This window comes from Caenorhabditis briggsae (genome assembly GCF_000004555.2).
Source record: "Caenorhabditis briggsae complete genome, chrX, whole genome shotgun sequence".
NCBI classification, from domain to species: domain Eukaryota; kingdom Metazoa; phylum Nematoda; class Chromadorea; order Rhabditida; family Rhabditidae; genus Caenorhabditis; species Caenorhabditis briggsae.
The window spans coordinates 3,298,291-3,312,579 of NC_013491.2; the positions used below are offsets into that span (position 1 = coordinate 3,298,291).

The 14,289-nt window shown below is 44.9% G+C and overlaps 1 protein-coding gene across 1 annotated transcript; it reads right to left on the minus strand.

The window, feature by feature from the left end:
• Positions 1 to 125: 125 nt before the first annotated feature.
• Positions 126 to 13,890, minus strand: Cbr-dpy-22 (the record flags this gene model as incomplete). Its single annotated transcript, XM_002643664.2, has 17 exons — positions 126 to 240; positions 766 to 1,639; positions 1,691 to 2,701; positions 2,761 to 4,152; positions 4,200 to 4,475; positions 4,559 to 4,867; positions 4,915 to 5,846; positions 5,898 to 7,405; positions 7,456 to 9,308; positions 9,460 to 9,559; positions 9,613 to 12,007; positions 12,057 to 12,239; positions 12,289 to 12,386; positions 12,843 to 13,089; positions 13,142 to 13,365; positions 13,417 to 13,524; positions 13,807 to 13,890. 17 exons carry the CDS (start codon positions 13,888 to 13,890, stop codon positions 126 to 128), a joined length of 11,709 nt encoding a protein of 3,902 aa, XP_002643710.2.
• Between the last annotated feature and the right edge of the window lie 399 nt (positions 13,891 to 14,289).

Genomic DNA, 14,289 nt, shown 5'->3' on the forward strand with positions numbered 1-14,289 from the left:
TCAAGTGACAGAAGATAGAAATTTGACAGGTTCGAAGTTATATGACAATTTGTAAAATATAAGGGGAAAATTTACAATCGGGAATTTTTAGTTAATGACAAAATGAAGTAATATTGCAGGGTGTGTTAGTACTGTTGCTGATTCGGGAACTGTCCCATGTTGTTGTAGTGTTGGTTATTTTGTTGTTGGCCAGATTGACCCTGCTGCTGCTGCTGCTGACCACCAGGCTGTTGTTGCATTCTGGAAACTTTGAGAGCGTTGAAAATCGGTTCTAATGATATAAAAGGTGACTAATATTGCAAGTACAGAACCTGAAAAGATCTAGAGCTCCGTTTTCAAGTTTCCGATCACTGTGAAAACTTTGAAGGATCTAAAAGAGACCTAGATTGAAAACTTTGCATTCACAGAATTTTTCGGAAATTCTCAGTTTTTCAGACATTTGCCAATTTCTGAAATAAACCTGTTTTGTGACGTTTTCAGTACAAGACCAAATGAAAAGCCGGCCTTTTTCAGAAGTCAGCAAATAACTGAAACGATAGGTACTTTCGAAAAATTCTGTAAACGCAATGTTTTCGATCTAGACCTGTTTTACACTTTTCAAAATTTTCAAGCTGATCGGATGCTTGACAGCGGTGCTCCAGACTCTTGAAAATGTTTTCAAAAACACAGTTTTGTATATCTTATTGACCTGTAGCAACATTTTGGATCGTCTTACTTTGGCTACATTCCTACAGTAATCTTACAGTAATCTCACAAAAATCCTACCTCTGATCCTGCTGCTGTTGAGGTTGAAAGTATTGGTTTTGCTGTTGTTGCGGAACTTGTTGGTGTTGCTGGCCAGCTCCTCCCATTCCATGACCCTGTTGCCCTTGTCCACGATGTTGTTGCATTTGTGGGAACTGCTGTTGCTGCTGTTGGCCCTGGTTACCGTAACCCTGCATCTGTGGTTGACCTTGCTGAACTCCACCTTGCTGTTGTTGTTGCATAGCTTGTTGCCGAGCCATTTGCTGCATCTGCTGCTGTCGGCGGAGATGGTCCATTTGCTGTTGGTTGGGCTGCTGCTGTTGGGTTTGCTGTTGCTGTCCCATGGAATACGGTGGAAGTTGGACTCCTCCTCCAGGCATTTGTCGTGGCTGGGCTTGCTGAGACATCTGCTGATGTTGTTGAGCTTGTTGTTGCCCGGATTGCTGACCCTGCTGACCCATGGAGCCATAGTTATTCCGACCTTGTTGTTGCATGCCACCCATTCCTATACCACCATGCTGCTGTTGCATACCAGCCTGTTGTAGTCCGGATTGTTGAGCTCCAGGTTGTTGTTGCTGCATTCCGTGTTGCTGTTGCATTCCAGACTGCTGCATTCCTGGCTGTCCCATTGTCGGCCGTCCCATGCCGTGTTGGTGCTGACCCATAGCGGATTGGCCACCCATTCCAGGTTGTCCCCTTCCAGACTGTCCCATGCCTCCTTGCTGGCCCATACCTTGCTGGCCCATACCTTGCTGACCCATTCCTGGCCTTTGTTGCTGGTTCTGGTTTTGCTGGCCTTGCTGATGGTGCATCTGGCCATGCATTGGGTTTTGTTGGCCCTGCTGCATACCGTAGTTGCCTTGTTGGTTTGTGGAGCTAGCTTGTTGATTCGAAGCTAAAAATTATTTACAATTTTTAATAATAATTCTGAAATTTAAAAACTAACTATTGCCAGATGAGAATCCTTGATTCAAACCAGCATCTTCCATTGATTGATTCAAAATGTTAGATGCTCGGGCTTGATTGGAACTACCAGAGAATCCAGGGAACTGGTTGCCCTGCTGTTGAGATTGCTGCTGAGCTTGGTTGTACTGCTGCTGCTGCTGTGAAGCATTTTGCTGATGAGTCTGCTGCATATGACCTTGTTGCTGGTGGGGATTCGGATGCTGTTGAGTTTGCTGAGAGGATTGATCAAATCCTTGTCCCTGCTGCTGTCCTTGGTAATTGAATCCCTGTTGTCCCATGGCTGGCTTATTTTGCTGCTGATGTTGTGGCTGCTGCTGCTGCTGCTGGAACTGTTGACTTTGCTCAGTACGTCCGAATGGAAGGTTCTGCTGCTGTTGAGAAGGCTGCTGAGGTTGTTGAGGACGCATCTGTTGGTTCAGTTGATTCCACTGATTCTGGCTCTGCTGCTGTTGCTCAGGACGCTGATAGTTTTGTCCTGCAGCGTTCTGATTGAATCCTGGTTGTTGTTGGAAGTTCTCTTGATTTGGCGCAGCTTGACGTCCAAACTGATTCTGTCCTTGTTGAAGGTTTTGACCTTGGTTCTGACCCATTTGTTGTTGTTGTTGACCACCAGAAAATTGGTTCTGTGGCTGGTTAAAGGATGCTTGAGCAGATTGCTGACCACCTTGCTGTTGGAAGCCTTGGCTCTGTTGGTTCAATCCTTGAGCAGGTCGATTTTGCATCTGTTGTCCCATTTGTCCTTGTTGTTGACCCATTTGGCCTCCCATTTGCCCTTGCCGCATTGCCATATCATTCTTGGTAGGAGTTGTGTGCATTCCCTGGCGTTGGAACTGATTCTGTTGCTGTTGCCCAGCTTGTCCGCCAGGTTGCATTGGTCCAGGTTGTCCAAGTACTGGCTGGTTTTGATAGTTTTGCATACCAGCCTGCTGCTGTTGGCCTTGCATGGGATTAGCTGGTCTTGTTGGCGTCGTGTTTGGAATTTGAGATGTTCCTAGAATTTTTACTATCAAGCGTTGCAAGCCTCTATTCTGACAAAAATAATCAACTTACCGGGTTGCTGGGGCTGCTGCTGCTGTTGTTGGGGATATGGTAGGTTCCCATTGAAACCAGGTGCATTTTGTTGAGGGTTCTCACCAAAACGTGGTTGTTGTTGACCGGCGGCTTGACCAGCTTGAAGGTTCTTCGCTTTTAAGTACTGCTTCTCTTTCTCCATCTGAGACAATGCCAACTGAGCTTGAGTATGCTGATACTGCTGAGCGTGGGCCTCGTCTGGCTTGGCTTGCATGAGCACCTTGGGTCCACCGATTTGCATCTCAGGTTGAGCACCGAATGGATTCCTCTGCTGATTTTGCTGATTCATCTGCTGGTTCTGACTCAACTGCTGAGGATATTGCTGAGGATATTGACCCTGTTGAGCTTGTTGCGACTGTTGCTGTTGAGGTTGGTTTCCATACTGTTGGCCAGGCTGCTGTTGTCGATTCTGCATGTGCATCTGAGCATTATCTTGCTGGTACGCTGGTGGTTGTTGGGTTTGCTGGATAGCTGGATTCGTATGGCTCGTCTGTTGGTAGTTGGGTGGTTGGTTCTGACCGGATTGTTGTCCTTGTTGATAACCAGATGGGTTTTGATAGGAGCTCTGCTGATAGCTCGGTGGCTGTCCTTGTGGTGGTTGTTGGCCATATGGAGCTTGCTGCTGTTGCTGCTGGTTTATCATTTGCTGCCTTTGCTGCTGCTCCAGCATCGCACGATGACGTTGTTGTTGAGCTTGTTGAGCTTGTTGAGCTTGTTGAGCTTGTTGAGCTTGTTGAGCAGCGAGGGCTTCACGAGCTACACGCTCACGCTCAAGCCGTTCTCGTTCTATGCGAGCCTGTTCCTCCTTTTCCCGACGAGCTTTCTCCTCCATCTCACGCTGGAGTCGTTCTTGTTCCAGACGTTGACGTTCGCGTTCACGCTCCTCTTCCCGTTTCAAACGTTCGGCTTCGAGTATAGCTTGGCGTTCCTGCTCCTTACGAATTCGTTCCTGCTCAACATGGTAAGCCAAACGAGCTTCTTCTTCTCGCCGCCTTTGCTCTTCCTCCATTCGACGACGAGCCTCCTCCTTCTCTCGAAGAATTCGTTGTTCCTCCATTATCCTATTATTTTCCTCGATAGCACGTTGACGTTCAAGTTGCATCTGCTCCTCACGAATCTTAGCCTCTTTTTGCATCTGCTCCTCACGAATCTTGTGAAGACGTTCCTGGTGCTCTCTAGCTTCACGCTCACGAGCCTCGCGTTGGCGGTTCTGGTTTTCAATGAGTAGCTGTTGCTGAGCAAGCTTTTGATGCATTTGCTCTTCCATGATACGTTTACGCTCTTCAGGAGTGACAGCGGCAGTCGATCGATGAGCCATGTTGGTGATTGGCACTTGGTTTGGAGCAGCAAAGTGTGGCTGGTTGGCAAAAGCTGTAAATTCAATTTTTAAAAATGTTCCTTTGGAAAAGAAAACTCACGATTCATTGAAGACGAGCTGTATGGTGGTGGAGCATGCATTGTTGGATTCATTCCACCCATTCCAGCACCCATTCCTTGATGCTGCATGCCAGATTGGTGCTGCATACCAGGATGTGGCTGTTGTTGTGGTGGTACCCCAGGCATCGTTGATGACGCACCAGCGGAAGGAATTCCAGGTTGTACAATTGGAGCAAGAGCCGGAGCAATATTCCCAGCGGCGGCGGCAGCGGCAGCGGCTGCAGCAGCTACTGCGGCAGCTGCGTTGGCGTCGGCGACTGAAAAAATGGTTTGTTTATAGATATCATTTTCCCCTTTTTTTTTTGGTTTTTTGCCTTAAACAATTTTAGTATAAACTCACGACTATTCCGTTTCTCCTGTTTGCGATTCAACAAATTGCGAATGTTGGCTTTGGTCTCATCACTGGATCCATTACTCATTGGGGGCTGATTGGCACGCATTGCAGCATGATAGTTACTTGAACCACCACCAGATGGACCAGCCTTGGTTGTTGAAGATGTCTCGGCAGCAGCGGCAGTTTCAGCGTTGGCGTTGGCACGAGAGTTGGTGCGTTTGGCTCGGGAACCTCCTGCAGCACGTCCACCAGAGTTTCGTTTCCTTCCACCACCTCTTCCACGTGTCGTTGATGTTTCGCGGGTTACTGGAGCAGCTGAAAAATTTGAAAATATTTTTTTCTCAATATTAATAATCACTTACGCTTCGGAGTAGATGTATCCATTTCTTTATTGGCGTCTGGAGCAGCAGCGACTGGCGCAGCCGCCGCTTTAGCTGCATCGGTTGGTGCCGCAGTGTCCTTTTCGGTGTCCTTAGCTGTGACATCATCAGTTTTTGCCTTGGCGCTATCTTCGGGCTTGTCCTTTTCCTCCTTCTGCTTCTCATTATCTTTTTTGGCATCCGCCGTTTCATCCTTTTTCTTCTCGTCATCTGCTTTGGTTGTCTTTTCATCAGCCTTTTTCGCCTCGTCCTTCTTCTTCTCGGCAGTTTCTTCTTCTGGCTTCTTTACAGCGGCTGTCTCCTCGTCGTCTGCAACTGGTTCGACAGTCTTTGTAATTTCAACCTCTGGTGGTCTCAAATAAAAGTCCTCCGACATGTTGTCCAGCATAATGTTACAAGGCCTCTTGAATTCACCAATATGTGTATGAGGAATCTTGGCTCGAAGTTGGTGTAGAGCACTTTTTGCAACCTTGTCAAGACGAGTTGTCTGGAACATTCGGAACTTCCATCCTCCCTTCTGAATACCATCAGGAATATTCTTCATATGATCGTAGGCGTTGGTTTTGACCTTTTCTTCCGGAAGATAAACGTACTTTCCAGATCTGATTCCTTCATTAGACATGAACTTCTTAGACTTTGTTGCTGATGGTCTGATAGTTCTCTTATGGTACTTCTTGTAAGAGATTGTACTAGTTTGAAGCTTTCCAATCGGCAAGAATCGAAGGAGGCATGTGCGAGATGGATGTACGTGGCGATCTTGAATTTCTTTCCGAATCTTCTTCATCAAACCTGCGTAGTTTGGCCAACGAACTCGGATGGATCCATAGCGATCGTGACTGTTCATGTTGTCGCCGTTGACCAGCGTCCATAAAACCATATGTTGAAGCATGTCGTAGCAATTTTCAAAGACATATCTGTGAAAAAAAAATGTTATAAAATTTTGCAGTGAGAAATTTAAAGCTTACCGTTCTCTGGATGGATTAATGATTCCGTGGAACATGAGCTGGTAGAGAAGAAGTCCCCAAACCTCTACATGCGTTGGCTTCAAAATCTCCTTGTACATGTAGGCGATCAAATTGACACGAAGGACGGTGCAATCCCGATGTTCTGGACGGTTAGTCCAGTTGGAACGCTTGTTGTGGTCACGGAATACTTCTCGTTGGAGTTGTTGGTAGACCGAGTTGAGAAAAGTGTCTTTTCCACTTTGAGTCTTCTCACAAGCCAGACATGTCAGTATCATGTTGATGAATGGAAGCTTGGACATGGCCCAGGAGCATTGCAAAAGACGTTCCTTTGGAGTCGTTGTTGGTGGCGTATCCATCAGAGCAGAAGCCTCTCTCAAGAACTTGGCAGCAACAGTTTGAACTTGAGTGTTAGCATACTGTGGTGGGATGTTGATTGGTTTTGGACACATTCTGACAAGTGGAGCCAAGAGCCAGTACTTGCTAATATCTCCGAATCGGAAGTCCATCAGCTTCTTCACATTTGGCATTTTGGCGTCAGCTTTGTAAGCAGCCAGGAACATATCACGACAGCATTTTCCAATTTCCGACATCAATGCGTCTGCAGCAATGGCACCTTGTTGTGCGTGCCTGGTGTTTCCATCTGGACTAATCTCCTTGATCATGAGCATGAGGTCGAATAAAGTTGCACGGAAGTTCCAGAGATTCATGAACGATAGAACCTTGTCTACAGTGGCTTTTTTGGAGATTTTGTGAGCTTCAAAAAGGCTGTGCACATTGGATCGTTCGGTTTTGCGGCGCAATGAGATTCGGAGCAACTGTTGTCCCAAGCAATTTGTTTTCAACTTCTCCTGATTGAACGGCTCCATCTTATTGATTCGAACAAATTGATACATCCGAATAGTAACCCAGTCTTGCTCGCAAATTGTGAAGAACACAGCTTTAGCAATATTGAACAAGAATTGAGGGCGATATGGTGCCTTTTCGTGGGGTGGAGGATGATTTGGATCCACAATTGGATGCTTCAATTGAAAGGATTGTGGAAGAACCAAATTTGCATCTCGACAACGGGACTGTAGAGCTTCCAGCAGTTTAGAAATCGACGCCAAAGTTCGGAACATCGACTTATCCATTTCCAACCAGTGGAACATGTGCATTATCCGCTCATCAGCAGTTTGACGGAATCGTTTCTTCTTTTTTTCAATTCCTCGATAGTGAACGGAAAGTCCGAATGGTTCATCTCCAGGACAACATAATCCAGCAATGATCAGAAGAGAGAGGCAGACTCCCGGCTCAGCTTCACTCAATGTTCGGGTTTCTGTGGTCTTGTTAGCAGATTTTCGCTTCACATCTTTAGTCTTGTGGGATGTCAGACGACCATCGTTATGGAGCATCTGTGAGAAAACTTCCTCGGTGAGCTTGTGAAGGAGTCGTGGAATGTAGAATGCCGCTTTCCCAGCCAGACACGTGATGAATGTGGATAGTGAGTAGTGAGTAGAGCAGTCGGAAATCTGAAAAGAACAACAGATGTTTTAAATGAAATAATGGAAATGAAACTTACATCAATCTTCTTTGCCATTTCCTTGAATAGTTGCGACGAATCATCAATACATAGGCAACAGAGCCCTTTGATGGCTCCTATCCAGTATTCAGAGAGAGGCGGATCGTTAGCCGTCACATTTGCACAGTAATTGGCCAACTCATTGATACGATCAAAGTTTTGGCCATGCTTTCGTGCTTCCATGAAAGCTCTGATGACAAATGAGTATCGATTTGGTGTCCGTGGTTTCGAATTCTTCCTCTTCACTGTAACCTTCAGATTGTCCACGATCCATTTCATATCGGCGAACGAGTCGTATCTCATTGTTGCACCTCTCAGCGACAATTTGGAACCGGCAAACTCCTCATTGAAATAGCTACACTCCAAGTTGAATGGCCTCTTGTTGGGGTGAGCCCTTGCGAATTCCCGCTCGTTTCCTTCTATATGAATAATCCGGAAACATCCGTCAATGAGAACCGGACGGATGTGGTTGACGAAAATTGCAATTACGCGACCCCAGCAAGTGATGAAACGAGTTTTGTCCATCATCATCTTCCTGACACTATAGTACAGCTGATTTACAATATGATTGTTTCGTTTGTGTAACAAGAAACGTTGGTAGTGCTTCATGAAGAACGAGACAAAGATGTAGGCAATCTCAGTGTGGTACATATCCGGGACAAGATCCATTTCGAATGAGGCAACCTTTTCGTCAACAGCCTTTAGGTATGGATGCAAAACTTCAAAGAAGTCAAAGATAGATGTGATGTCCATACTGTACTCGTACATTTCGCAGATGATGTTGACAACTTCTGGAGCTGGCAAGTGTCCATTCTTCTTCTCCAAGAAGCTTCCAATGTTTTCAGTCAAATGAATCACAATTTTCTCAAGAATCACATGCTGATCGTGGTAGGTTTGGGCACGGAACTGACGGAGAATATCATCCAACCGAGATTGATTGAGCTTTTTGTGAGCCGTCACATAGTCGTTAAATTCAATGTATGACTTGGAATCAAACTCCTTGCAAATGCCTTGACAGATGGTTTTTGCTCTTCTGAAGTAGATATTCTCAGATGGTCGCAATCCAAACAGTAGTTGGTTTCTGATCTTGTATTCATCGCTATCCTTGTTATTACCAAACTGTGGCAACATGATGATCATTCTCTCCAGCAAATCCATCTTTCTTCCCATGAACAATCGTTTTGGAGTGTGTTCCGTGGTGAAGTGGATGAGCTTGGTGTTGTCTGGCTCTTCAGGAGTCTTCTCTTTTTTCGAAATCTTCGGCATCTTTTGTTTCCTCTGTCTTGCCATCAATGGTAGCGTGTAATCAATATCCAGATCTTTCTCGAGCTCCCTAAGGATGTCGGCAACAGTGAAAAGTTTATGGCGAATCATCTCAATCATAATTCCAGCACAAGCATCGAATTTAGCTTGATAATTCGCCATTCCAGGTTTCGGTCCTTCGGTTGCCATGAAATTGAAGAAGAGATCCATTATCTGCCATCCTCCAATCAAACCATCATCACTCCTGTTCAATCCATATTCCAACATTCTTGCACAATAGACCGGACGGAAGGATCCTTCTCGCTCCTCACTGATACACCACTTAAACATTAGCTTGATCCTCAAAAGAGCTTCCTCCTTGGCAAACTTTTCACGGAAATTGAACAGCCTTTCGGACACCTTGAAAATGGAATTTGGCCTCTCGACATTGATACAGTCCATCAGTCCAATAACATCAACACAAGCGTCAATGATTCTTCCGTATTGTAAGACATCCGCTCCACCTGGTAGCCAATTTTCGTCAGCTGCTTGACTTCTGCGTACGATTTCATGGTGGCGAAGCCGTAGATGTTCGACATGCCCGTCATTGCCTGGAAAAAATTATGAAATTAGCATATTAGCATTAGAGCGTGAATGATGTTTTTTCTTGTCTGCGTCTTTGCACGCAACATTGTCTTTGAGTTATGGCTTTCAATTACCTTCTTAATCTGATTTTCCTTATTTTTCGAATGTAATACTCACCTTCCATAACTGGCAGTTCGTGAAGTTCACAAGGTAAGTGGTCAAGTGGAGAACCGCAAAGCTGTGGGAGAATTTTGTGGCACTTGTCGGGACGTGGGACCTAAAAATGAAATTTTTATCGATTTTTTTTTGCTTAGAATTTTTCAAACTAACCTCAAGATTATTCCAGACAAAACTCTCTGGAGTCCTGAATGCCAAATATTGAACCATCGACGATAACAAGTGCAGCGGCCTGCGGAAGCTTCGACTTTGATCGTAAACTTTGAACGATGGATGTATGTTGTTTTCCTCGTATTTTTTGTCAGATTCCATTTGGATTTTGAAGGCGTCGGTCAATCGATCAAGCATTCTCTGTCTCCGCTTATCTTTCTTCAATTGTTCAATCTCTTCTGCTGTGTAGAGACGTGGCGGTTCTGGAGTCTTTGGCTTTTCGGGAGTTTTCACTGGCTCTGGAACTGATTCGACAACTGGAGCAGGTTCTGGCAACTTCTCAGCATCTTTCTCCGCTTCCTTCTCTCCTTCTGTTGCTTTCTCCGGTGTCTTGTCTTTGTCCTTCTCCACAACTTCAACCACTTCACAGAAGTCAGCGTCTGGATGTTTGGGCTTCTCGATTACTTGAATTTCATCCTCTTCGGGTAACATTAAGTCATCCGTTGGGAGTGGAATATCATCAAGGGCTTCCAAATCAACCAATTCAATTGCTGGAGTATCTGGCTTTTTGCCTTCTTTAGTCTTCTTGGAAGCGTCATCTCCGGCTTTATCAGCCGCAGGACTTGGCAATTTTTTCTGTGGATCGTCCACTTCCATTGGTTCCTGACTATCTGATGATTTTTCTGCTGTTGAATCACTCGTCGATTCTTTGTTGGTTGCAGGATCAACTGATTCCATTTCGACGTCGTTGGTTTCAATTGGAGTGACTTCAGCTTCTGGTTTCTTTTCTGATGTTCCAGCAGCATGTGTTGCTTCCACTACTGGTGCATCACCAGCGACTTTATTGGCGTCCTCAGCTTCATCATCTTTGGAATTAGTTGCACTATTTCTTTTTGTTGCAGCCTCTGCCTCCACATCCATCGGTATGATTAGATCATTGAGATGCTCGTCAACAGCTTTTTTACCATCCGCCTTCTCGCCCTTCTTACTTTTCTCCTCTGTTGGCTTATCACCATCCTTCTTCTCGCCAGTTTTCTCTTTTTCTGAAGCTTCCTTTTCTTCAGCAGGCTTATCAGTCGATTTCTCAGCAGCTTTGTCGCCTCCTTCCTTGGATTTACCATCTTCATCCTCTTTGTCAGTGTCTGGAGCTGGTGATGCACTTGGCGAGGTCTCAAACTCCACTGGCGGCGGTGGTGGTGGTGCTTCTGGAGGCGTTGGATTCGAGAAGTCCATCTCATCGCCGTCGTGTTTTGGATCAAAAGCAACTCCACCATTTATCAAGTAGTACACAAACAGTGTTTCCGAATATTTTCCATTTGCCAGTTTTGGATTGATCTTCCGTTTTTGAGCCGGTATATGACCAAACTCATCATCGTCAGTCATCACCTTTTTGGGCGGTGTCTTATGAAGCTTCTTGACGGGAATCGGCTCAATTGGTGACGCCGGCCTGGATCCATCTGGAGAGTCTGGATCTTTAAATGGTTCGAAGACATCCTCCTTAACTGGGAATCGTTTGGCACACAACAGATTGTAGGCTCTCTTCCGCTCAATGGGGTTCTCCCGCGGTCGAGTCCACGGAGCAGGAACTTCCAAATTTTTCGAGAGGAAATTTTTCGGGAGCTCTTCCAGCGTCCATCGAGGTGGTTCAGCAGCTGGTTCCGGTGCTTTTTCCTTCTCTGGTGATTTGGGTCGTTGTTGGAACGTTTGTGGTGGTTGGAGTGGTTGAGGTGGTTCCGTGGAATACTCATCATAGTCCATTGGTTCCGCTTTGATGTTAATATTAAAGTTCTTAGATTTGACCGGATTTCCAAAATTCTTCTCGTACTCTGGATCGACTTGCTCGGACTTTATATTGAGGTTCCTCGGAGGTGGTCGTGGTACTGGCTTGGGTACTGTTTGTTGTACTGGCTTGGGTACTGGTTGGGGTGCTGGTTGGGGTACTGTCTGGAGTACTGGCCCACGTGCTCGCCAATAAGCTGGAATTGCCTCTTCCATAGATACTGGACCTGCAGGGAATGTTGGTGATGGTACCGATTGTGATCGTGGGTCTTCTTCCGGTCCCTCTTCTGGATCCTCTTCTGGTTCCGGACTCGTTAGAGATTCCACATCTGATGGAATGTAAAGTTCATCGCCCAAGTCGACAGGTATCTGATCGTTTACTGGAGTTTTAACGCTTTTCAGTGCACTGTAGATATAGTTTCGAGCTCGTCGCGGTGCTTCCATTGTTTGTAGCTCTTCTTCAGCAACCTGCTCAGCAGTCTTATCTTCGTAATCTTCAAAGTAGGCAGCATCGGGTAGTTCGTCAACGAATCGGAAAAAATCATCAGGATCAATGAACTCCTTATGGTCCCTATTATAATCTTCAAAGTCGAACTTTGGTTGAGCGTCTATTGTCCATCTGAAGTTAAATGAAATACGTTCTGTGTAAGTTTCCAAGTATGACTTACACATCCTGATGTCCCATAAACTCATGTTTGTTCTCGTTTTTGTAGACTTGAGTCTTCGTGTAAGCCTCGTTGATTTCACTGAGCAATCCAAGCGCCTTACATAACAAACTTGATGCTCTGCGAGCCAATATCAAGCTGGAACTGAGATCGTCTAGGAAGAATATGTAGTACTCCATGAATAGTCTGCAAGGTTTACATGATTGAAATTAAATGTGGTTCGGAAATTTCTCACTCCAAAATTTTCGCATTCGCAAGAGATCCTCGAATAAAAAATACATTGAACATTTCGGTCAAGTCGTTTAAGAACTCGTGTTTATCGACGACTCCATCCTGAAAGAATTGTATTTAGCGGTCAATAACCTATTTAGCTGTAGATTTTGGCTATTTCGACAATGTTCCGGACTCTGGAGCTCAGCTGAACAGTTCCCAATCACTTTGGAAATTTTGAAAGGTGTAAAACAGATCTAGATTGAAAATTTTGCATTCACACAATTTTTAGAAATTTTCTAGTTTTTCCTGCTATTGGCCGAGATCTGAAAGAAACCTCTTTTTTAGTGAAAAGACGGGCCGAAAGAGGGGGGGGGGTCTTTCTGGAATCGCCATATAGTTCGAAAACTAGGAATTTTCAAAAATTGTCTTATTGCAAAGTTATCAATTTAGCTCCGTTTTACCTTTTTTGACGATTTGAGAGTGACTTGACAGCCAAACTCTAGATTCTTGAAAATGACCAAAAATCAACTACAAATACGCTTTAGCATATATTATGACCACAAAACAATCACTTACCTGGAACATGTACATCATGAACCGAGTCATATAGTACCACATTTTCACGGATTCTCTGAACGCCGCCCGACTTTTTTTGTAGGTTTTCCTTAGAGCTAGCAACAGGTAGTAAGTGACTTTTCCGCACGCTTGACTCCATTCGAGTGTTGCCAAGTCGAGAAGGGCCTTTTTCTGTGCTTTGGCGGAGCAATTAAAGCCAAGGATGCTGACCAGCTTGACACACCAGATCGCACGATCGTAGCGGATTCTAAAAAATCGAAATCTAGGATAAGCGCCCGCATTTTTTGTGTAAAACTCACTGATAATCATAAAACTCCAGTAGCAGCAGCTCCTTCCGCCGATAGTATGGCACCTTCTTCTGCAGATATTGCAAAGGTGTCCCACGAAACAATGCTGAGAAGAATTTGACACGATCCTCCAGAATTCGCTTGAAGCGTATTTTGGCGAACCGCGGCATCTCCCCTTTGGCCACCTTGCGATTACTGTCGAAGTTCATATGGTATTCCCCTCTTCTATGAACAATCTGAAGAAAAAGGTCTTCGTTGATATCTACTGGAAATAGTCAAAAGCTTACCGATGAAATCATACAATACGTCCGCCGTGGCGCCCGGTCGAGGCGGAGAAGTTTGTTTTCAGAAGCGTTGAAAATGAGCGACTGGAGTTCGTAGTGAGTAACGGGCACCTGCAAGAAACAGAAACTCAGGTTGTTTATCTCACACGTGATTTCGTATACTCTCTTCTTCTTCTTCTTCTTCTTCTTCTTTTTTTTCTTCTTGTGCTTTTCTTTTCTCCCCCACCCCAATGAATATATATATATATATATATATATATATCCGCGTGCTCCAACACACAGAGAGGTCTCTAATCACCACCCCCAACCTCCATAGTTACTCTGCACTCTGCATATTCAACATTTCTCTCCTAGTTTCTCGCCTTTGTGGTCTCTCCTGCTATTGCTACTCACCTGATATCCTTTCTTCAGTCGCTCTGTTGTCAACATGTCCTCTTCTTGATTCTTGTGTTGTTCATAAACATCAGCAGTGCCCATCCGATAGTTTGGCTTTCTGAGCAATCGTTTACCGGGCTGCGCGTCGTACCATGAAGCGACGCCGGGCTCCGGAAAACCATCTTCTTCTTCTGCTGCTGAACTCGTTGGGAATGACATTGCTGTAATTCCTAAAATCCGTTTTTTTAATTAGTTTTGAAGTTTTGAATTCAAAACATAAACGGCAAGTGAATAAAGGAAAAGAGTAAAAATGAGAGAGAAACGGCCCGCCGTTTTATAGATAAGGTTAAAGCAAATAGTCGGAATGGGAAGTGTATTGAAAAAGTGAAGGATGGGAAATCGATTTGATTCGAAATGTGAGTTTTTTCCTTTTTTTTTTCTGGAAATTTATTTTCATGGGAACAGGAAACTGAGAAGCCCCTATGAAATATAACACGATAT